This window comes from Pelodiscus sinensis, chromosome 4 (assembly GCF_052426305.1).
Source record: "Pelodiscus sinensis isolate ZL-2025 chromosome 4, ASM5242630v1, whole genome shotgun sequence".
Taxonomy (NCBI): domain Eukaryota; kingdom Metazoa; phylum Chordata; order Testudines; family Trionychidae; genus Pelodiscus; species Pelodiscus sinensis.
Window position 1 is genome coordinate 79,652,364 of NC_143055.1, and position 25,035 is coordinate 79,677,398.

Below are 25,035 nucleotides of genomic sequence, written 5' to 3' on the forward strand. Positions count from 1 at the left end.
CCAACCATCTCTTTCCACAGCCACTACAACTCCAGTGGGCACAGCTGGGAAAGGGGTGCCTGTCCCTCATCCAGTGCAGGTCTAGGAAAGGCTAAGGGGGGCGGGGGCTGTGGAAGGGGCATCTGTCCCCTGGTAATGGCAGCTCTGGGTTGGGTGTCAGGAAGCAGCTGCAGGCAGAACGGGGAGGCACCCTCTCTCCTCAAATCTGTGCTGGGGCTAGCGACCAGAGGTGGCTCTAGGAACCCACCCTGACCTTTGCATGGGATTTGTTATGCAAGTTAGAGGGAACTTAGCTTCCAACCCAAAATGTAATAAATCATGGGTCAGATGCGTTCAAATCATAAGATTAGAACATAAGAACGGCCATACTTGGTCAGACCAACAGTCCATCCAACCCAAGATCCTGTGTGCTGACAGTGGCCAATATCAGATGCCCCAGAGGGAGGGAACACAATTTTATCCCTCCCCTGTTACTCACCTCCAGAGAAACAGAGGCTAGGGACACCATTCCTACCCATCCTGGCTACTAGCCATTGATGGACCTAACCTCCATGAATCTATCTGGCTCTTTTTTTTAACCCTGTTAAGGTCTTAGCCTTCACCACATCCTCTGGCAAGGAGTTCCAGAGGTTGACTGTGTATTGAGTGAACACAAACTTCCTTTTGTTTGTTTTAAACCTGCTATTAATTTCATTTGGTGACCTCTATTTCTTATATTATGGGAATAAGTAAATAAGTTTTCTTCTTCACTTTTTCCACACCAGTCATGATTTTATAGACCTCTATGGTATCTCCCCTTAGTCTCCTCTTTTCTAAGCTGAAAAGTCTAAGTCTTTTTAATCTCTCTTCGTATGGGACCCAATCCAAACCCCCTAATCATTTTTTGTTGCCCTTTTCTGAATTTTTTCCAATGCCAATCAACATATCTTGAGATGAGGCGACCACATCTACATGTAGTACAGTTTTATATAGAGGCTTTAAAATATACTCTGTCTTATTTTCTATACCTTTTTAAATTATTCTTAATATATTATATGGCTGTACTTTTTTCTTTCTCTGACACACATATCTTAACTCATATCTTATTTCCTATCCCTTGGTTTCAGCTCTCATATCTCACATATTATGTTCAAAAGCTTCAGAGGGGTAGTCTGGTAACACTTTAAAGACTAACAAAACATGTAGATGGTATCATGAGTGCGCATGAAAGCTCATGATATCATCTACATGTTTTGTTAGTCTTTAAAGTGCTACCAGACTATTTGTTTTAAGTTTATTATATTATGTGTCTGAGTGACAAAAAGAGAAGGAATACAGCAGTTCCAGTTCTCCAAGATTTATAGATTAAAGTGATTTTGGCCTCCACTGCAGGAGTGCTCACTGGAAGACCCTGCCAAGAACAGATTACACAGTTTTGTATAAAATCTGATTAAGTTGGCCCGGTAACTTTAAGACAAATTAGCACCATTTCATGTTGGCATTGCAATCTCCAAGATAACTTTCATTGGAAAGCAAACATACAAATTTGAATAGACTTTGAACTAGCAATTGAAATCTCTGCTAAATGATTGTGACGTATTGATGTCGAACATTTTGTGTGAGGGGGTTATAGTAGGTCCATGAAACAGTTAAATTTAAATGTTAGTATTTATTTTTCCTCACTTTTAAATATTTATAAAAGTTTGTGGAAGAGAAAATTTTGGTGGAATTCAGAGTGTTTAGTGAATAGGTATTAGAAACTGAAATGTGGAGGATCAGGCCAAATGGATGTAGCAATGGCAGTCATGCCTAGTGGTTGGTGCGGTGTCATGCCAGGGCAGGAATTGGTGCCAGTGGTCAGAATCAGCAGCAGGTTCAGAACAAAGCAAAAGTGTAGTGGGGAAGGAGCAAGGACAGGGCTAGAACATGATTGTAGTTGGAGCAGGCTAAAGCCTAATGGAGTCTGTGACCCATTAGGCAGGGAATAGTGTCACTCTATGAAGTGATGTTGGGCAGACTGAGCTACTGTTTCTTCGATGAGGCTTATACACTTTCTCTGAGAGACACCAGACTGTCCTGTGGATAGGCTGGACTCTAGAACAGAAAATGATTTACCATTGCATTCAGGATGTTTCATAACACACATGTGCCTCACAGTAGGCTCAGAACCCAAATTCAGAAAGCTAACTGAAGCGTAAATGGATATCTGGCCACGTTCTAGTCCTCTGGCACTAGATTGTGACTGGCAACTGTGCAAATGAACTGGGGGTAGGAGAGGTACAAGGAGATTTCCTTCAATGGATCCATGTAGCCTATCAAGTTCAGTCAAATTCCAGTGCTCAAAGTAGTGTAGGACATGCTTGTCCCAGAGGCATATGGCTCCCTAAATGGGTCAGAGAGTAGGCAGAGACCATATCACTATCCCTCTGCTGCATCCCCAGGAGTATAGCAGTGGGGCTATTCTAGGAGGCAGGAAGTACAGCTCCGTATTACTCATAATACAAATTTGTGCCTGAAAGTCACAGTACAGGCAGTCCCCGGGTTACATGGATCCGACTTACATCGGATCCCTACTTACAAACGGGGTGAGGCAACCCCGCACTAGCTGCTTCCCCCCAGCAGACCAGGGAGACGCGAAGCTAGCCCCCCCCTCCCCAGCAGACCAGGGAGCGGCTTTTCTCAGCAGACACCTCAGCTTGAGAATAAAGGACTGAGGGAAGTGAGATGTGGGAGAATAAAACTGAACTCTGGAGAAATGTTTGGCTAGAGTTTCCCCTACAATATGTACCAGTTCCGACTTACATACAAATTCAACTTAAGAACAAACCTACAGTCCCTATCTTGTACGTAACCCAGGGACTGCCTGTATTATCCCTACTCTTGCTTTGCTGGAAACATTGTAATTTGTACCACTAGAATGGCAATGCATTGATGAATAATATCTGGTTTATCAGTAGCCTAAAATAGTGTCATGTTTCAAGGAATAATCTGCTGCTGTCTAGACTACATATATAGATGGATATTGACTCCTTTTTTAAGCATCCAAGTACCGGCCCCTTTTGTATACAGCATGTTAGACTAGTCAGATCAAAATGACATTTTCTTTATTCCTAGTTTCATATTTTTTATATTGAATTATTATCATAGCAAAAACATTTTGATACAGATTTCCATAAATTAAGCACCTGTTGTTCCAATACCTATAATTTTATACATCTAGATATTTTCCACATGTGTGTGCTTTTTTATTAGAAAGAAAATATAATTTTAGCACAAGAATCCCAGGCAGAAGAGGTTGTAGAAAGCTTTCTCCATATAGGCATGTAGGTTAGGAAGGAAACGATTAACTGGAGATTGGCACATAAGGGATTGCCTGGTATAACAGCAGCAGAATACATAGACCTTTCAAATGTGTGATTAAATAGTCCTGCCAGTGGGTACAGGGCCTTACTGCCAAGCTTTATAAACATCATTTCAAGTTAAAGCTATTTCTCTTATAGCAAATAGAATGAAAACAAAATTGTATATTCCTTCAAGAAAGCTTTTATTTCCTGATAGTTATTAAGCTAGTACTTTACAAAATGTATTTTGCAGTGTGCTCTTATGGTTGCTATCAAGAAAATAGCTTCAATAAAACACATATTTTTGAATGCAGAAGAAATGATAAACCTGGAAGCTAAATTGGGTTTTCAAAGATTATATGAGAAGCAAAAATAGGCCATGAGTCAAATGAACTAGAAGTGAGATAAAGGACTATCCTTCTCTTCCTTCTCCTCTGCAGCTATGTTTTTAGTGCTACACAAAGAATCCTATTTTGTAATCATTGTCTTTGGTCAAGGAATCACCTCCTGTTTGCTTGTTCTGCACATTTTTACTATCCAATTTCTCTAGCATAGTAACTGGTCTGTCACACTGAACAGCCAAATCTGTACGTAAGCCCCATTGCTGATAGGTTAAAACATACTCTGAATAGGTCATTGGAAGATGAGCATTGACCTACATAGTATCAAGTAATGGGTTCAAGCTGCCAGATTTGAAGGTGAATTTGGGTAATGTACTATACATACCATTTCTGCCATCTGCTTACTGTCTGAGTTAGCTGTCAGTTCTTATAAGTAGATCAGTCCAAGAATCTTCTACAGAAATACTGTCTGGGTTAAAGCCACGATGGCAGTCAAATTCACCTGAAAGATTGCTGCTAAATACTCCTATCTTGGTTATTTGTGGAGAATTTCCTTTACATTCTGTGAACAAAGAGGAAAAATAGCGAGCTAATTAAATAATTAAGTGAACTTATAAACAAAACAGTGTGTTCAGTTAGAATAGATTCTCAATTTCTGTCTCTTTCAATGGATAACTAGCGACAAAACATATTTAGCTACTGGTAGCTGAAAGCATAAATAGTAATACTTTTTGGCCAGAAACCAAGATTTTTTTAGGGGCATTGATACTATAGTGTTTCTCCTTTTTTTGTTAGGTTTTATTTTAAGACATTTTTCAAGCGAAAGAAGTTGCTGGTTTCCAAAACATGGCAGTTTATAGCTGTAGACAATGACCAAATGATGTGGATGAGAAAAGCTGTCTTGCTGCCTTGTGAAACTGTATCAGCCTTGCCCAGATTGTGTTTCTGGTAGGGATGTGAAAGGTGGAAAAGAGGGGGTTGCACTCCTGACATCCCCCACCCAATGAACAAATGGGCAAAGATACCTCACTCCCTGCTAATGCATCAGCAAATAAGGATGTAAAAGGGAAGTCAATGCTTTATGTTGGAAAAAGGCTGTAGCAAAATATTTTCTGCTGGAGCATGGGGGCTTCCTCCACCACACCATCCTTTATTCTTGGATGATTTGAATGTATCATTCTAATCTGAGATTTTGAACTTGATTACTTGAAGAGCCCATGGAGAAATAAGTTGACTGTAACTGCCCAAAGCAATAAGTGGGAAAAATATGTAGACATGCATTAACAAAACCAGCAAAATGTGCTCTTGTCTGGGGGCCTGCTTTGGAAATCTATCTCCATAACATTCTCATGGTTTGATGTCCAAAAGGAATGGAACACAAGATGATGGTGAGGAATAAGAGCCAAAGAGTGTCTTAGAGATTTATATTTAGGGCACTATTCTCTCCCCTTTCTCCTGAAAAATAGTGCTTTACTCCATAGAAATTCCACTGAAACTAGTGAGACAACCTGCGCAGTAAGGTGCTGTTCAACAAGAGTAAGAACAGCAGTATCAGGCCCATAATGAGTGCTGTGTAATTATCACAAGAATGGCCTGTCCACAAGGGTTAGATTCTGCCTGTCCCTTATGTTGGTTGACATTGTGGGGGAAGAAGTATGAAGCTTCACCCTAACTTCTGTGGCCTGTTAGAATTGCAGTGCCAGCACTGATGGTAGCACGGGGACTTCTTGCTAATTGATTCCCTTCAGCATGGAGCGAGGAAAGATGTAAAGGGACAGAGAGCAGCTAGGGCCATGATTTTGCTCTCCTTCAGTACCAACCATCATAGACATGCTGCATCTCTTAAATAGATATAGCACTTTGCACTTTTCTCCAGGCATAGGCAACTCTGAAGAAAAATGCTTTCAGTGCTCTTAACTTCCCCTGAATCAGTGCTGTTACCAGTCTGCCAAAAGCCTCGGTCCCAATAGTCTCCCAGTGCTAGTCCTAACCCCTAGAGTTCCCCACCACTCCCCTATCCCCCAGCACCAGCCACTGACTTCAGAGTCCTCTGCACCCAGCTCTCCCCCCCCCAGTGCCAGCCTCTCATCCTCAGAACCCCTCAGTGCCAGCCCCCTGTACCAGGTCTTCTATTGCCAGCCTCCTGTTTCCAGAGCCCCACTGCAGGCCAGATCTGGTGGCTTGGTGGACTGGATCCAGCCTGTGGGTCATATTTTGCACAGATCTGGTCAAGGTGGATAGGAGTAGTTGAATACTGTTATACCCCTTTATGTCTCCTTTTCCTGGAGCAGGTAAGGGAAGGGAAAAGACTGGGGAATGGGCAGAATCTGGGCTTCATCTCCTGTATCTTCTGATCAGTACAGCTGAGCTACAATTTGCTGCTGATATAGATTAGAAGATAAAAATTTCATTCCAAGGTATTTCTGTTTTAAAATCCTGTCAATGCTTCTGGAAGGAAGCAACTTTAGGCATCACCCTTTGTTCAGGGATGTACCAAAGTTAAATTCTTCCCCAGAGAGTGGAAATTTCAATATTTAACACTTTCTCCAGAACCTTTTCATTATTCACTTACATCTAACTTTACCTACAATGAAAGAGACTTTAACTATTCATTGGCTTATTCCACACAAAAATACTCAACAGTGAATTAGTCAAAACTAAAAAATATATACACATGCTCATTCGATGTGAGCTGACAGTGACAATATTAGAAAAAATATAAAATCCATGTTTATACATTTAACCTGTGGGGAAAATGATAAATACCCTTTCAAGCTGCAGCTGCTCTAATTATTTATGGAAATCCCCAAAGTTGATGTCCCTGAAATAACATTTTGCTGAGCTGTTTGTAAAATGCAGTCATGGTCTGAAGGAAAACAATAAGTCAAAAGAGAAGAAGGCTCCTTCTTAGAAATGACATCTGGTAAAGAGTTAGAAACTGAGCAATAATAATTCTGAATCCCTCTGTATCTTTGCTAATTTTGTGTCGTCTTTTACTAGTAGAAATCATTCTTCCTTAATTCTGAGCATTCTTTAGAATATATTTTAATTATGTCAAGAGACAGTTTGTTATAATATACTGAGAGTGTAATTGGAAAGTTCATTATATGTATATTTGAATATTTAAACTAATTTTAAGTGTTTTCCATTCTTCCATTTAATGCATTGTCCCAAATTAGTGATTCAGTTTGACTCTCCTTTTCAAGCAAATATGTCATAGTTAATCCTTCTAAAGTGGTGTGACTTCAGTCTCATTTCATTTGTATTTGATGAAGTGCACCACCAGATTGAGAGTGTCAGTCTTGAACTCCTGTTATAATTCTTAATATATCCTTCTTGTGAGTCAGAAAATTATGAAGCCAGTGCTCAACTTAAAAAACACACCTATTTTTCTAGAGGTCTTATTGCCTCCACTGGTTTCCACAAAGGGCTTTGGGATATGGTGATCTTCCTAATAGATGTTTATTTATATATAGAACCCTGTACATATTTACTCTGCTACATTGGTTGGGTCATTTGAGGTACTTTATACACTTACTAGTACTCTGGCATTAACAAAGTTTTCCTTAATAAATCCATATTTAATCTCAATGAATAATGTCCTCAAAAATCCTTAAATTGGACTCCGGGCAGTTTTCTTGTTCAAATTGTACTTATTTAAGGACATACATAAGCAGAAATGGGGTTCCTTCTACCCATAGCTAGATCATTATCGTGATAGGAAAAATGAATAAATTTGAACTGAAATAGACTTGTGATTTTTTTTGAGAGTTTCATCTATGGTCTTGAACTCCACTAAAACTAACAATTAAGGCAGAATATGTACAAGATATGTTATAAGTTATAACACATAATATATACATTTAAAACATTTTTAAAATTAAAGCCATCTATCCAAATCAAAAGCAGAAAAGCATTCTAAAACATAATTACTGTGCCATTATTCCAGGTGGTATATGGTCACTTGTGCCTCACAATGTGCCTGCATGCAATTCATGATGCAACAAACATATCCTGATAATATTTTTTGCTCTTTTATACTATGGTATATAGTGCACTTTCCTGTATCTATTGGTATTTCCATTCATGTCGTGTACACTAACCACCCCCATACACTTTAAAAGTTAATTCCTTTATTTTTATTGTTGCTTATTAATTCAGAAATCATGTCTATGCTTGTAAAGGATGAATGGTCAGCATGAAATATCTCATGAAACAATTATAGGTATTGATTTTAGAGAATCACTCTAGTCTTCTATGAAAGTCTGATAGAAAATTATGTTTAGACATAACCATTATTACTGAGATTCTGAACTCTTGACTCGAAAAAACTTTCTTTAATGTCAGTAGGAGTTTTCACTGTGTAAAGAGGAAGCAGAGCCCAAAAAAAGACTGCATGCCCATGCTACTGTCTTTTACATTGCAAGTAGTGCTTCTGGCACAGCTGTGGCTGTGCCCATGGGTCCTGTGCTTCTGGAAGATAGCCTTCAGCCTCAGAGGCTCTCTGTGTCCCTACACATGGCCTCATTCTTTTTACTAGAGGCAGGGTTCACAGCATATTTAGCCATACTCATCACAAGCTAGTCCATAATGTGGTGGTGAAACTCCTCTGTAGTCCCGGTCTCCCTATCCAGGGACAGACTCTGTAGTGGTGTGGGGAGGGCTGGGGGGGGGGGGGGGGGGGAACCCAAGCCCTCCCGTTACTCTGGATTCTGGCCCAGGGACCCTAAGACAACTACTTCCCTGTGCCACTTCCCCAAACTGGGATCCCTTCCAGTACGTTCCCTCTGGTTCCTGATCCTCTATCACTCTCTTCCTTGCCTTGCAGCTCCCAGCTCTCACCCAAACCTTTCTCACTCTCAGCACTTCGACTCTTTCCTTCCTCCTCATGTGCCACCTAATTAACAAAAGAGAGCCCTTTTAAACCAGTCCCAAGTGGTTCTTGATTGCGGGTGGTCTAATTAGCCTGACTCCATTTGCTTTGGAAGGCTCCTAATTAGAGTTGCCAGGTGTCCGGTTTTTAACTAGACAGTCCAGTATTTGAGCTTTCTGTTTGGGAAACAAATTGAGAAAATATAAATGAGAAGATATAAATGTCCGGTATTTTCTAAATAAGATGTAATGTAGATTGTGATGTAATGTCAAGTGTGTCCCGTATTTTTGTTGAAAACATCTGGCAACCCTACTCCTTATTATCTCCAGGTGTTCTAACTGGCCTGATTGTCCAGACTGCTTCTGGAAAGTTCCTGCTGGTTCTAGGCCAGCCCCTGCCAGTTTACGCAGGGAAATGAGACCTACTTAGTCTAAGGCTCACATACTTTCCTTCTTACACTTTTTTGTAAGAAGAAAAATTGGTAAGAGATTAATCCCACTTCACTCCCACCCTCTGACCTGATCCTGTCACAGCTAAAGTTAAAAGTTGTTTCTGTAATTATATGTAGATTATGGGAGATTTAACAAAGGCATCATACATGTAATTAAATACTTATTCGAGCAGTCAAAATAAAATATATTTAGTGCTATTAGTCCCATTCATCTGAGTTAAATGCTGAAAATTGATTTATTTTGAAGAATGTTGCTCCCAGAGACAGCTGCCCTTCAAATGGCAGTTATTTTCTTTAGTTTAAGGAAAATAGTAAATTGGTAATATTTGGCCAGTTCAACAGATTTCATAAATTTCTAGTTAAAGATGCCATGCCCTTAAGTTATGATCAGCCAACAAGTGATTGTTGTCATGTCCAAACATGGGTTCCACGGGTTTTGTGGCTTACATTTGTTTGGGGGTATTACTCGAGAATGTTTGTGAACAGAATGCCATTTTTGCAGTTCTGAAGTGGCATTAACTTTTTTGTTAATGAAGTGGGATTAATCTCTTAACATTAATCAAGTTATTTTCTCTAATTCACTTCCAGAGTTGTTAATGTTATTGGTCAAACTTTGATCTCCTTGATCCTTCTCTGAGTTCAAATTTACTCTGCTGAAATCACTGAAGAAGTTCTGGATTTACTTCAAATGCAATCAAAATAAGGAAATATGTACTACTTAGTCCAGGCATGGGCAAGAGATGGCCCAGAGGCCAGATCCAGCCCATCTAACACTTTGATCTGGCCTGTGGACTGTATCTGGCCACCTTTTATTTATATCCTGCTGCCTGAGCCACCAGATTTCCAGGTGATGGTTCAGGCAGCAGGGTCCTATTTAAATGACTCATGATTCTTGGTCATGGCGCTACCCTGGCAAAGGCCAGTGCCACAAGCCTTTTAAATAGCTGCAGCAACCCTGGTGGCTCCTGGGCAATTCAGTAATGGTAGTGCTGGGAGCCAGCAGCTGTTTTCTATGTTTTTAATTCAAAGCCTCTGGCCCTAGACAACTCTGATGGGAGGATAGGCCCCAGATTCTGCACCTTCTGCCCCAAACCCCACTCCCCTGGGAGCGCGAGTGTAGCCTGCTTGAGGCCACATAGCAAAATTCATTAAGTGGCCTCTCTGCAAAAACTATTGCCCACCCCGACTTAGTCTGTCTCCCACTATACTTAAATTCCACCCTTTCCCCATTTTGGAGTGCTCTGCTAAAATTTGGAATAGGATTCCATGAACGCAGTGTCTTCATTATTCATTTTTTTTCTATATTTTCAGGAATTATTTACTTGATAACAACTCTCAGTCACTTGGATCATACCATGGTGTTCTTCACTGTTTCCGCACGGGATGGAGGAGGTCTTACCTCTGTTGTTAATGCAACTGTCACAGTAAACATCTTCCAGATCACTTTGGCACCAGCAATATTTGAGAGGTCACGGTATACTTTTTCTGTTCTGGAAGATGTCCCTGAAGGCAGCCATGTTGGAACTGTAAAAGCAAGGGAACCTTTAAGTAAGTTGCCCACTTAGGTGGCATTCAGACAAGTTACAACATATTCTCATTGTAACTAGCACAGAATCATAAGCAAACTATCTTTCTTTTTTAAAAGCTACGGAGGGGTAGCTGAGTTAGTTTCTAACTGAAAAAACTTTAAAAAACCCGAATTGTCTAGCAGCACCTTAAAGACTCACAAAATATGTAGATGGTATCATGAGCTTTTGTGGGACAACCCACTTTCGGTTTTTCTCACAAAAACTCATGATACCATCTACATCAGGCATGTCCAAAGTCCGGCCCGCGGGCCAATTGCAGCCCGTGTTCCGGTTTAATACGGCCCCCCAGGTAATTTGGCAATATCTATCTTTTATGGCCCCCAACGAATCCATATGTATTGAGATGAATACGTTGTAAAATCTCAGTTAATGTCAGTTGGTCTAAATCAGTTATAAATATATTTGGACACAACATGTATACTTGGTGTTATGTTCCTGTTCATATTTTTTGAACTTAAAAGTTGACAGACAACCTTTATTACCAATAATATGTAATGTACTTTACAATGTTCTTGACATATATTTCAGCTTCCTGGATTTTTATTTTCATCTGGCCTTCAGATATGAAAGGCAGAGTGATTTAACACCTGTTTAGATTTGTCATCCATGTGACGAAATGAAAAGTATGCTGTTTGCAATAAACTTTGCATAAAATAGTTAATTTGCATTTAATTTTAATGGTTCAAAGAATGTCAGGCAAAATGGTCGGCCCTCATGCATGTTCACTTCATCAAATCTGGCCCTCTTTGAAAAAAGTTTGGACACCCCTGATCTACATGTTTTGTGAGTCTTTAAGGTGCTGCTAGACTATTCGTTGTTTCTTATGTTTTTCTTTTTTAACTCATTGTTTTGTTAATGTCAGACATGCTTGTAGGGAAAATAATCAGCCACACCCAGATTAACTCTTAGCCCTTCCCTCGGTGATCTGTGTATAACACACAAAAAAGGACACATTGTGTGAGAATGCAAAGTAATAGTCCTGTTTCTAACGTGGTCTGTGGGACCCTTTGCCTTCTTAATAGTCAGGGCCTCCACCTAGGATAGGTGAGTTTACAGAGCCCCTCACCTCCTTGTAGTCTTCCAAGAGTGTTTTCCCAACTCTTTCCTGGAACCTCCCCTCCAAGAGTTGAGACCCTCATCTATATTCCTGCCTGATGATCATCATAATGAGTGACCTAATGCTGGCCAGCTGGGTCAGATGATTCCTAGCACCTGCCTGTTGGCATCTCTTCAGAACACAGCTATGCAGGCCTTAAAAAGACAGTTCACCATTACAATACTACATAATCATAATGCTTGTATAAGTTTAAAACTTAATTCCCTTTGTATAATGATGGTCCACAGAGCACTTCTTGGTGATCAGTGGTGAGCTGGCAAGTCACTTGCAGTACTGCTTCCACCTTATTATTTACAGTTGCTAAATTGCACTAAAAGACCGTTAAAATGCATTGAATACTGTGCATTATTGTTTTTTCTTATAAACAGTTGCTTTAGTTGCAATGTGGATGTTACGTTCCAAGTAGGTAGAGAAGAGGTCAGTGCAATTATGCATTTCCAGATTCTTGTGGCAATCTTTATGTTAATGGTTGGCCCACACTATGAAAAAGTTAGCAATTCTGTGTATTAGAGCAATGGTAAGGTGAAACTGTTTGAGGGAATCTAGAAAAATGTTTTCCCAAATTAAATGGAGAAATCCTGGTGTTCTTATAATGTTTTTCTAAATTAATTTGATTCTTTATTTTCTGAGAGGAAAAAGCTCAAATCCTGTTATATCCTTCATAGCTGCAGAAGACCCTAACTGGTATGGCTCTTCTACAGAAAATTGTGGAGGTGGGATTTAGGAATCTCGCAAAAGGAATTCAAATACCATGTTGGTAATGGAGTTCCTCATATAAAGAACAAGGGATAAGGGTTTTGCATAGATTTGTGAGTACATGAATCCACCCTCTTTTTCCCCATGGAAGGATAGTGCATTGGCCACAGGTATCCTGTCAGGACTACAGATTTGCCCAACAAGTGGCTCTGCGAATGTTCTGTGGAATGGTGGAGAAGAATGGGAAAGAATATTATACTTACTAATCATACTATAATGGAATCTTTAATGTTCTTTAATATAACTGTGCATTTAGAGAAACTCAGTGAAATGCAATTCTTTTAGGCTGTGTCTAGACTGGCAAGTTTTTCCGCAAAAGCAAATGCTTTTGCGGAAAAACTTGCCAGCTGTCTACACTGGCCGCTTGAATTTCCACAAGAACACTGACGATCTCATGTAAGATTGTCAGTGTTCTTGCAGAAATACTATGCTGCTCCCGTTCGGGCAAAAGCCCTCTTGTGCAAATGCTTTTGCGCAAGAGGGCCCGTGTAGACAATGCGGTATTGTTTTGCACAAAAAAGCCCCGATTGCGAAAATGGTGATCGGGGCTTTCTTGCGCAAAACCGCGTCTAGATTGGCACGGACGCTTTTCCACAAGAAGTGCTTTTGCGGAAAAGCGTCCATGCCAATCTAGATGTTCTTTTCCGCAAATGCTTTTAACGGAAAAACTTTTCCGTTAAAAGCATTTGCGTAAAAGCATGCCAGTCTAGACATAGCCTTAATGTATAGCCATGTATTTCAGTTTCAGCTATGGTGGATCCCATAGACAAATTTATTCTGTTAAAATGACATAATTATTAAAGGTTTTTACTATATTTTATAAAATGGGGAAAAAATAGAAAGCAGCAGCATTTTCTCTATAAAGGTTTATCATACGAAGGAAGTGAAAGTCAGGCATTTCATAAATGGACAAAATATATGCAGTCTGATGCAGCCTGTATAGTATTCATTTTATTGAAGCACTCCAGGGACATAAACAGGGAAACATAAAGAGCTCAGGAAAGAAAAAACATCTGTAAAAATGTTATAGTTGTTCAGCTGATTCTAACAACACTGTAGCATATTCTTCACAGATGTTGTACAGTATATTGAATTAAGCATTCAGATTATCAGTTGCATGTTTTTTTTAAATTGGTTGTTTTTTTCCCCAATTGTAGATTCTTTAGAAGTGATCTCTTACAAAATTTCCTCTGGTGATCCATATGGAAGATTCTCTATTGACCCTCAGTTTGGTATCATTCTCACCAAAAAGCATCTGGACCATGAAGCTCAGTCTCTTATTGTACTTACTATCCAGTCACAGTTGGGCAGCTCCCCTGTCTACAGTAGCACCCAGGTCAATATATCTGTGATTGATGTCAATGACAATCCTCCAGTATTTCTTACAGACTCTGATAAGATAACTATACCACATAATACAGTTCCTGGCACAGCTCTGTACATTGCTCATGCAGAAGATAAAGACAGTGGGCTAAATGGGATAATCAAATATACTATTGCAAACAGGCAGTCAGATGCATTTAACATTGACCCAAGCCTTGGGGTGGTATCTCTCATCAGGACTCTGTTCACGAATAAGCAGCATGAATACACTCTGCCTATAACAGCTGAAGATCATGGAACTCCTCCACTGAGTTCTTTATTAATTCTGAAAGTGATTGTTGAAGAGCAAAAGATGGGCCCTACCTTGATTTTTGAAAACTTGGTATATCAAGTAGAAGTCAGTGAGACTTCATCACTGAATGCCAAAATTCTGCAAGTACAAGCCCACACACAAATTTCACAGCACACTGCCTTACAGATAGTGTACTCCCTGGAGCCTAGCGCAGATTCTGCTGCATTTGGAATTGATCCTGACACCGGCTGGATTTACATCCGGAAGCATCTGAACTATGAATTTACACAGATGTACAATTTTAGAGCCTTTGTCAGCATCCCAGAGGACAACTCAGGGCAAAATGCAAGTACTTCGGTAATAGTTAATGTCCTGGATGAAAATGACAATTCTCCAATGTTCATTCATGATCTTTATTTTTTTGAAGTCGAGGAAAGTCCTGTTCCCCGAGGTGTGGTTGGCACCATCACCGCAGTTGACAGAGACTCAGGAAGAAATGGACAGCTTTCCTATTTCCTTTTGTCAGATGGAAAATTTTTCAAAATTAATTCTAACACAGGTAGCATGTTATGAGTTATAATCTCCCTGTTATTGCTTTTAGAAAGAAGTGTTACTCTATAGGCATTAATGTAATGTGTGAAGTCCAGGAACTATTAACTCTTATTTCAGGAGGGTATATGAATAATTAATATGCATAATTCAGAACTGCAAAAAGCTGGGATGGAATAATCAATGAAGAGTAGAATAACCTAGAGGGTTTGTTTCTTTTCTTTTGTTCTCAGCTCAGTAATGGCTTTTCTTTGCTTACTCACTCACTCACTCATGAGTTTGTTTTTGATCTCAGAAATTTCAGGAGTATTAAATAATTGCTTTAGTAAATCATATAAAAAATTCTTAATTGTCTACTGGTCAGGTAAGATTGAAAGGAAATTATCAGCGATAAGGAAAGAATGAAAGGAATAGCGACATTTTAAAGGAAGCACATGCGTTAAAATATTAATTAGTTATATATTAAAACTGTGAATTGAAGATATCAGTAGTATCACAAAAAAACACGTTGTCCTCGAAAAGTTATGCACTGTAAAATGAATCCCAGAATGCTCTCAGTATTAGCTATTATCTCCAGTATATTTTAGCAGTATAGAATAAAATACTGAAAGACATGCAGAAGGGGAGGCCTTTAAGAAACACTGGTACTGTGAATACACTGACTAGTGAGAGACAGCTTTTCAACACAGATCTGCAGTCTAAGTTTCCACCATGTAAAATGGTGTATACCTAAGGGGTTGAAGGGCCCTTCTACTTTGGAAATGTGGCATCTCTAAAGAAAACTACTATTTCAAAGTAAAGTTTTGTATAATCTTATAAAAGTTTAAAGGTAAACAGAGGGAGATAAGTAACAGAGAAGCTCTATAAAATGTATTATAAGTCCATCTATCTGAAAAACAGGGTCAGGGGAGATACTAAAAATCCTCAGATAAAACATGAATGCAGTTGAACAGCTGTCCGGAAGCCTGTATTAAATTTGCCCACTGGGATCTCCAGTCTTAGAGTATGATGAAGATCAGATTTGCTGGTCACCAGAGTGAGTCTCTGTTGAGAATTTCCTAACCATGAAACACAGTGAAGATAAGGCCAGCAGTTAAAGTCTGCACTTTAAAAAGTTCTCCAGCCTACAGAGAAAACCAGACTGCTCCTTTTAAAACAGCCAGCCTGCATAGTTGGCTGATGTTGTTTCATTGTATGAGTTTGTGGGATCCGAAGTGCAGTGAAGAGTGGAATATAACCCTGGGGTATATAAATAAACTTTGATTAACTCAGTGTTTCTATAGAATGTTGTTTAATAAACTGGAATAGTACTCTATATAGTAGGCATATCAAATGATGCAAGCAGTTCGTTTATACTCTGCAGTGTATATGTCTATAATTTTACTTTAGGATTTTGTTAATACAATCTCAGTGCCTTTTTCTTTCATCTTCTTTGTTCAACAGGGGAAATTATAAACTGGGTTGCATTAGACCATGAGCAGCAAACCTACCACCAGTTGATCGTACTAGTAACTGACCATGGTGCTCCACGGCGTAATGCCACAACAATGGCATATGTCTTAGTTGCTGACCTCAATGATAATCAGCCTTACTTTCCTCAAATTCCATCTGGAAAAGAAGTGACCATCAAGGTTTGTAGTAACTGTTTCAGTGACTCTAATCCAGTCAGTCATAGTGGTACAGGATTTGTTTTGAGCACCATCTTGTGGCAACAAAGCTTGAATTGAGACTTCCTTCCAAAGTTCCGTTCGCACCAAGCGTTTTATGTTTAATGAAAAACATGTGCTCTGAATGGTACATGGTCATGATTAAATCAAGTGTATTCTCTCAGTAAGACGTGTCTTTTATTCCATGTGAAAGTTACATTGTCTATTTCCCCTAGCATAACCTAAATCAGGGGTGGGGAACCTCAGGCCCAGGAACAAAATGCGGGCTCTGGGTTGCTTGGTTCTGGCCCCGCAGGCTCAGGGCCCCCAGCATTAGGGAGCCTGTGCTGGTGCTCCAGCCCCCCAGCTGTCCCCTGGGGAGTTGGAGCGCACAAAATCTACTAGACTGGGGCCCCCAGGCTCTGGTGTGCAAGGGGAATGTCTTTCTCCTTCTCATTTGGGGGCCACACTGAGGGTTTTTTCTGCTTCTCACTTGTGTGCAGCCGTCCAGCTGATTTTTCTGTGGGTCAGTAGCCCCCAACCCAAAAAAAGTTCCCCACCCCTGGCCTAAATGAACAGCATATTCAGATTAATTAAAGCCTGACATTTTAAGGTGTTAAAGAAAATTATATCTAATGTATTTGTTACTTTATTATGGTATTAAATATCATAACGTAAAAATTGGATAAGGCACTCAGGAGTTGGCCTCCGGTATATCTGAATGTATGAGCAGTTGGACTTGAACTGTTTCAGGATTCTTAGGAGCTGAAGTTTATACTGGTATTTTTTTAAATTTGCATGTCATATTTTATTTTAGACTCAAAATGGAATATTAATGGTTTCTGTAAAGAAAAGACAAATGAATTTTATTGGAGTTTTCTTATAATTATATTTATTTAACAATGTGTTTGAAATTTTTAGAATGGAAAGTTTTAGTATATAATTACTTTAATTATTTTGTGGTGTGTGAATTCAGTTACAACTCATCAATGTCCTTTATAATATGTAAAGTGCTCTTATAAACATTATCTGATGGCAGGTTTTGGAAGGGCTGCCAGAAGGTACACTTGTCACCACTGTGTTTGCAAAGGACTTTGATTCTGGAAACAATGGTTTAGTGTTATATTCAGTTTCATCAGGTAAGAATTTATAATTGTTGATTCCCATAGAAAATATAATCAAATAATTATAGGACTAAAGAAGCCACTAAACATATGATAGAAATGTAGCCGTGTTAGTCTGGGGTAGTTGAAGCAAAATGCAGGACAATGTAGCACTTTAAAGACTAACAAGATGGTTTATTAGATGATGCGCTTTCGTGGGCCAGACCCACTTCCTCAGATCTGACTACTTTCTTCCACTATTTGATCTGAGGAAGTGGGTCTGGCCCACGAAAGCTCATCATCTAATAAACCATCTTGTTAGTCTTTAAAGTGCTACATTGTCCTGCATTTTACTAAACATATGGAATGTGATTCCTATTTAGACTAAGGCTCAATTATACAACTGTGGTAGTGAAAAGGGACTTTGAAGGAAGACTATGTTTACAAACATTTTTGGAATCTCTTTATGCTGCCATAGCAGAGGCTTCAATGTATATAGTAATCAGGATACGTATGACAAATATATCATGCCAAAATATTTGAAGAGGCATGAGCACTTAGCTCCCTTCCCATCACTCTCTGCCTCTTTATGAGGACTCACTTGCTCTTATGGCAAGTCACAGAATCTTCAATTAAAGGCAGCAGCTCCCCCCAAGATTAAGACCATAATCATCCAATAGCACACATAGTACAGAGTTTATAATTATGAGCATCTGTTTAACATCTCAGTGGGAACATGATCTCTCCTTTCCCATGTCCAACTGAAAATCTTCCTGCTATAGGAAAAGTTCATGACAGTCTGAGCCTGGGATCCAAAGGTAGCCTGAGTAAACAGTGAGGCTTGTTTGACATTGTTTGCCTGATACTGTTTGGCAATGTAAAAAATATCCACAGAACTCCTGCACATAAGAGGTAAAATATGCCATAGGACCTGATTCTGATTACAGTAAAATCAATGACAAAGCTCTCCTAGTCTTCTGCAGGAGAAAGATTGATCCCTTAATGCTGATCAGAGAGACAAATCTGTTTTGTCTGTCATCATCATACATAACATAAGGAAGGACCATCTAAACCAGGCCTGGGTAAAATACGATCTGTGGGCTGGATCCAGCCCACCAAGCCATTGGATCTGGCCCATGGATGCTGCGGGGAGCCCCTGACAGGCTCCCTGCTTGCCTCGCTTCACCCGCATGCCATTCAGAAACGCGGCAACGGGGCAGTTTAACTTTAAAAACTGAGTCCAGAGGGGAGCGCGGAAAGCTTTAGGAGCTGTTTCTGTCCCCAGAACAATCCCGTTGGTAGACAGCCATGAAGCACAAGGAGCTCTTAGTTCTTCATAGAGCACATAGCTGCAGCCTGTGCGTAGGCGGGGGCAGGGCAGGCAGGGAGGCTGATTCAGGGATGGGTTGCTGGCTGGTAGGTCTCCTGGCTAAAGCCTGCTTCTGGCATCCGAGCTCCTCCCTACCCCAATCCTCTGCTCCCCGCTCCTGCCACTCTACTCCACATACCCAAATCCTCTGCTCCCCTTCTGCACCCATACCCGCTCCCAGATCCAATACTCGAATCCCCTACCCCAGATTAGTCCCCCCTGTGCCAGATCACAACCCAAACCCCTGCACCCTCTCCTGTACCCTAATTCCCTGCCCTAGGTCACAATCTAGTCCCCTGGACCCCAGTCCAGTGCCCCAGGTCACAACTGCCTTCTTCCCCCAAGCTCCCTTCTGTACCCAACCTCCATTCCATGCTCCACACCTCCTCCATAAATTTCATGGAAGAGTGTGGCCCTTGATCACTTTGCAAATTTTTGGAGTGCCCCCCCATCAAAAATTATTGTGCACCCCTGATCTAAACAATGAGAAAAAATGGCAGTTCCCTTGGCTATTCCACATTATTTGTTCAAGAATGTAAAACATGTTAAGAAAAAAATGATTTCTGAAAAACTATTAGTAAAGGGTTCATATTAGAATGCAATAATATTATTCTTTACACTCTGCTTTGTTTCACATGATTTAAGGAGTCAGTGTCTTTCATGCTTAATATTTTAAATCTGCAGTAATTGGCACACAAAACATGTAAATTGATTGAAAACAGGCTATGCAATAAAACAGCTCTGATGTTTCCATCTGAGTTCTGTAGTTTCTCATCTGTTTCCTTTTGCTTAACTTGAGCTCAAATCCATGCCTCTGTCAGTTTATACATGTCATGATTATTTGTCACTTCAGAATAAAAAACCAAAACTAAAGTACCATAAAACTAAATTACCTCTCACTCTTAAAGGAAAAAAGAAGGCAGTAATCCCTTCATGGCAAGGCTGAGGTCACTTATTATGAGTTATGTTCCCTCTACCTTCATGCACTAAATTTGCCTTCTGTAGGAGGAAGACACCCCGATCTCCAAAAGGGTCAGAGTGTTAAATCTGCTCTCCTACAAACAGACACTTTAAAATTACATTTTTGCAGCTGGGTTGAAAATATTGCAGTTGTAATGTATTTGTGTAATAAAAATCATCGATTTATCTGAAGGTCTGTTTTATTGCATCTATTTCTCTTAAATAGGGAGAATTACAAAGTGCTAGGAACCTATGTTACTCCTAAAAGTATAGAACTAGATCGCCACCTCCTGGGGAAAGGATAAAAAAGGCATGAGAACTGCTTTATGTTGAGCCTTAAAGACCTGTCAGGAAACTGTCCCCTCTAGTGCAGTAGGGAGTTAGAAGGCTGCAGAACAGGTGGCAATCAAGGCCTCCAACCCTGTGGACCAAGAATGCTGAAGTAAAGGTTTGTCTGTGTAGGTAACTGTCCCTCTGCAGAGTCCCACCTTCCCTTCAGTAGGACAAAGGATTTCCCTCATTGGCTGTACAATAGAAACCTTGGAGATAACTCAATAGGAATACAAATTATGAAAATGATTACTATCCCCACATTTAATTTTTTAGTATGTTACCACTATAAATGTCAAAAGGTTAAATATATTATATTCTGACTAAAAACCTTATTTGGTCAAATAAAGTAAACTAAAAAACCCCCCCAAAACCTTCAACAGTGAAACTAGATATCTTGTCAGTGAACAAATCTAGAGACATCTGACTTTCCCCAATAATACATTTGTATTACCTGGTGAATGACATTTCATAGCTAGTTCTTTTATTTCACAGTGATAAATGGCTTAATATTTTTAAAAGTCAGAAATCAATAATTTGGTAATGAGCTTTTGTTCAGAAGATAACCCAGTACTAAAATATAATGAATAAATATAGTCTGTATTAATGACTATAAGAACTACTGTAAAAACACCGTGATCAGTTTGTGATATGCATATTTTTTTCAACTATTAAGGGACTGTCTCAAGATCAAGAGTTATGGATATCAGTTCCACTGGGATGCTAGACACTGAGTAATATTTTATATTCTTAAGATCCTTAAAGAAATTTTGAGCTAAAATACAAATTAAATTGTGTAAGGGAAAAACTTAAACAACAACAAATAGGCTAGCAGCCCCTTAAAGACTAACAAAACATGTAGATGGCATCATGGGCTTTTGTGGGCACAACCCACTTCATATAAATGGAGTATTAAAGGTCCAGTTCCAAAATAAATAGTAGGGTCCAAAATAAATAGTAGGGTATGGTGGGGGGAGAAATAGAAGGGAAAAGGGGAGAGAAGTCAATTAGAGTGTTCATGTTGCATGAAACTGACAGAGAAGGTGCAAATTGTTATGTACACATTGTTTTTTTAAGTCATTGGGCTGTGGAAGGTAGTGTGCTAGCCTACCCTTCTGAAGCTTGTGTAAAGGAGTTAATCATAAATATGCACCTTTATTTTAAAAAGGAAAACTTTTAAGTGAACATTGTTGTTTACTCAAAGACACAAATGTGAGCTTTAAAAGTTTAAAATGTAAATTAAATCAAAACAAAATACCATGAAACCCTAAAATATCCAGATATGCATGATCATCTAGTCACAGTTCTACTGCTCTTATATCATCATTCATAAATAACTAGTAATCTACACTCAGCTGTATACTCAAAAACTTATATCTTTATAGCGCCAGTAACTGAAAATGTATCTATCCGGACTAGTTCGCTTTTATTAATTATAGTATAGCAGTTCCAAAAAGGGCACCTGTTTTTGAAGCCTATGAAAGTCAATTATATTTGAGAAAGATCTAGTGTCATTGTGTGATTAGTTACTAATGACAGCTAGGTTTCCAGGAACAGATTGTGACAGCTCTGGGATACAGGGCTTGACAATCAGTTGAGACAAATAAATGAGCTGAATGCCTGTGTTCTTCTTTGAGTGCTTGCTCATGTCCATTCCAATAGGTATGTGTCTATGCTGTCTGCTTGATCTCTGGAAAGATTTCTTTTAGTATCACCCACTGAGTCAGCTGTAGAGCCCGCAGGAGTGACGCCCTTATGGCAGTGTATATAGGCTACAGCTGACCTGCCGCCTGCTCTGTTCCTTCTTACACCCCAGTGACAGTCATTGAAGCTACTTTGCTTTTGCTTTCCAAGCACTATTCTAGTAGCATCTCATAGTTAGTTGTAAATAGTTGTAGTGCCACAAATAGGATAATAGAATCTAGGGCTGGAAGAGACTTCAAGAGGTCATCGAGTCCAGCCCCCTGCCCAAAGCAGAACCAATCCTAACTAAATCATCCCAGCCAGGGCTTTGTCAAGCTGAGACTTAAAAACCTTTAGGGATGGAGATTCCACCACCTCCCTAGGTAACCCATTCCAGTACTTCACCATCCTCCTAGTGAAATAGTTTTTCCTAATATCCAACCTAGACCTCCCCCACTGTAACTTAAGACCATTGCTCCTTGTTTTGCCATCCGTCACTACTGAGAACAGCATCTCTCCATCCTCTTTGGAACCTCCCTTCAGGAAGTTGAAGGCTGCTATCAAATCTGCCTTCACTCTTCTCTTCTGAAAACTAAATAAGCCCAAATAACTCAGCCTCTCTTCATAGGTCATGTGCTCCAGCCCCCAATCATTTTGGTTGCCTTCCGCTGTACCCTCTCCAGTGCGTCCATATCCTTTCTGTTGTTGGGGGCCCACAATTGGATTCAATTCTCCAGATGTGGCCTCACCAGCGCCAAATAAAGGGGAATAATAACTTCTCTAGATCTGCTGGAAATGCTCCTCCTAATGCATCCTCATATGCCATTAGCCTTCTTTGCTGCAAGGGCACATGTTTAACTCATATCCAGCTTCTCATCCACTGTAATCCCCAGGTCCTTTTCTGCTGAACTGCTACTTAGCCAGTCTATAACAATGCTTGGGATTCTTCCATCCCCAGTGCAGAACTCTGCACTTGTCCTTGTTGAACCTCATCAGATTTCTTTTGGCTCAATCGTCATAAACTCATAGACTTTAAAGTCAGAAGGGACCATTATGATCATCTAGTCTGACCCCCTGCACAGTGCAGGCCACAGAATCTCACTCACCGCCTCCTAGAATAATCCTCTCACCTATATCTCAGATATTGAAGCCTTCAAATACTTTGAAGACCCCAAGATGCAGAGAATCCTCCAGCTGTGATCTGTACCCCATGCTACAGAGGAAGGCGAAAAACCTCCAGGGCCTCTGCCAATCTACCCTGGAGGAAAATTCCTTCCCGACCCCAAATATGGCGATCGGCTAAAACCTGAGCATGTGGGCAAGACTCACCAGCCAGATACCCAGAAAGTTCTCTATAGTAACTCCTATCATCCCTCCATTGACCTATTTACAACTGATAATGAATGGGTCAATTAGTTACCAAGATCATGTTATCTCATCAGACCATCCCCTTCATAAACCCATCTAAATAAACCCATCTTCATAAACCCATCCAGCTTAATTTTGAAGCCAGACAGATCTTTTGCCCCCACTACTTCCCTTGGAAGGCCGTTCCAGAACCTCACTCCTCTAATGGTTAGAAACCTTCATCTAATCTCAAGTCTAAACTTCCTACTAGCCAGTTTATATCCATTTGTTCTTGTGTCCACATTGGTATTAAGCTTAAATAATTCCTCTCCCTCCCTGGTATTTATCCCTCTAATATATTTAAAGAGTGCAATCATGTCCCCCCTCAGCCTTCTTTTGGTTAAGGTAAACAAGCCAAGCTCCTTGAGTCTCCTTTCATAAGACAGGTTTTCCATTCCTCAGATCATCCTAGTGGCCCTTCTTTGTACCTGTTCCAGTTTGAATTCATCCTTCTTGAACATGGGAGACCAGAACTGCACACAGTATTCCAAATGGGGTCTCACCAATGCCTTGTATAATGGCACTAACACCTCCTTATTCCTACTGGAAATACCTCGCCTAATACATCCCAAGATCGTATTAGCCTTTTTCACGGCCATATCACAATGGCGTCTCATAGTCATCCTATAATCAACCAGGACTCCGAGGTCCTTCTCCTCCTCCGTTACGTCCAACTGATGTGTCCCCAGCTTATAACTAAAATTCTTGTTATTAATCCCTAAATGCATAACCTTACACTTCTCACTATTAAATTTCATCCTATTGCTATCACTCCAATTTACAAGGTAATCCAGATCTTCCTGTATGATATCCTGATCCTTTTCTGAATTGGCAGTACCTCCCAACTTTGTGTCATCCGCAGATTTTATCAGGACACTTCCACTTTTGGTGCCAACGTCAGTGATAAAAAGATTAAATAAAATTGGCCCCAAAACATCCCTGAGGGACTCCGCTAGTAACCTTCCTCCAATCCTCTGTTTGTCTAAGTCAGTGGTCACCAACCTTTTGTGGCTGCCGGGCACCCAGAGGCGGGGCTGCTCATGTTGGGTGTCCGGGGGCGGGGCTGCTCACGCGCCACGCTTCCGGCGGTGGGGCCATGCATGCGCTGCGCGCCGGGGGTAGGGACCGCCTACGCTCCCTGAGCCCAGGGCCGGCACCGCACATGTGCCACGCGCCCGGGGCAGAGGCCGCCCATGTGCCCGGGGGCAGCACCACGCATGTGCCCGCGCCGGGGGCGGGGCCAGCCCAGATGTTTCGGCGGGCGCACATAAATGCCCCAGCAGGCGCCATGGCACCCGCAGGCACCGCGTTGGGGACCACTGGTCTAAGTCACTGTGGACCCTATCCCTGTCCTCCAATGTATCTACCTCTTCCCCTAGCTTAGTGTCATTCACAAACTTGCTGAGGGCGCAATCCATCACCTCATCCGGTTCATTAATAAAGATGTTGAACAAAACTGGCCCTAGAAACAATCCTCGGGGCACTCTGCTTGAAACTGACTGCCAACCAGACATTGATCACTAGCCATTGGGCCCAACAATCTAGCCACTTTACAGTTCGTTTATCCAATCCATACATCCTGGCAAGAATATGTGAACACTTTTTTACTGGGAACTTTAGTGACTGAATACATCAAAAGGCAAAGAGTGGCAGGGTCAGCTGAGTCCTGCACCAAAGTCGGGGAAGTGAAAAAGCTGGATCTGTTCGGCCATAAGATCTGTTCTACCAGGGGTCTTCAGATTCAAGTGGCTAGCCAGCAGGCAGTTCTTAGCAGCTACACCTTCAACCTGTGGAATTCACTAATAAAACTCCAGGAGCTTGCTCCCTTATACTCACACTCTTAGTTTATGGTGTTAATGGAGGAAGGCAAGGAGGTATCAAGGACCTCTCTACAAGCAGCTTTCATTTCAGGAAACTCTGCACCCC

The 25,035-nt window shown here is 40.6% G+C and overlaps 1 protein-coding gene across 1 annotated transcript in view; it reads left to right on the forward strand.

Annotated features, from left to right (window-relative positions):
• Positions 1-25,035, forward strand: part of DCHS2 (dachsous cadherin-related 2) — a 199,798-nt gene that overhangs the window by 104,398 nt on the left and 70,365 nt on the right. The window contains exons 4-7 of the mRNA XM_025185469.3: positions 10,297-10,533; positions 13,605-14,621; positions 16,055-16,242; positions 17,297-17,396. Coding sequence (XP_025041254.3) covers positions 10,297-10,533; positions 13,605-14,621; positions 16,055-16,242; positions 17,297-17,396 — 1,542 coding nt within the window. The remainder of the gene's footprint in view (positions 1-10,296; positions 10,534-13,604; positions 14,622-16,054; positions 16,243-17,296; positions 17,397-25,035) is intronic.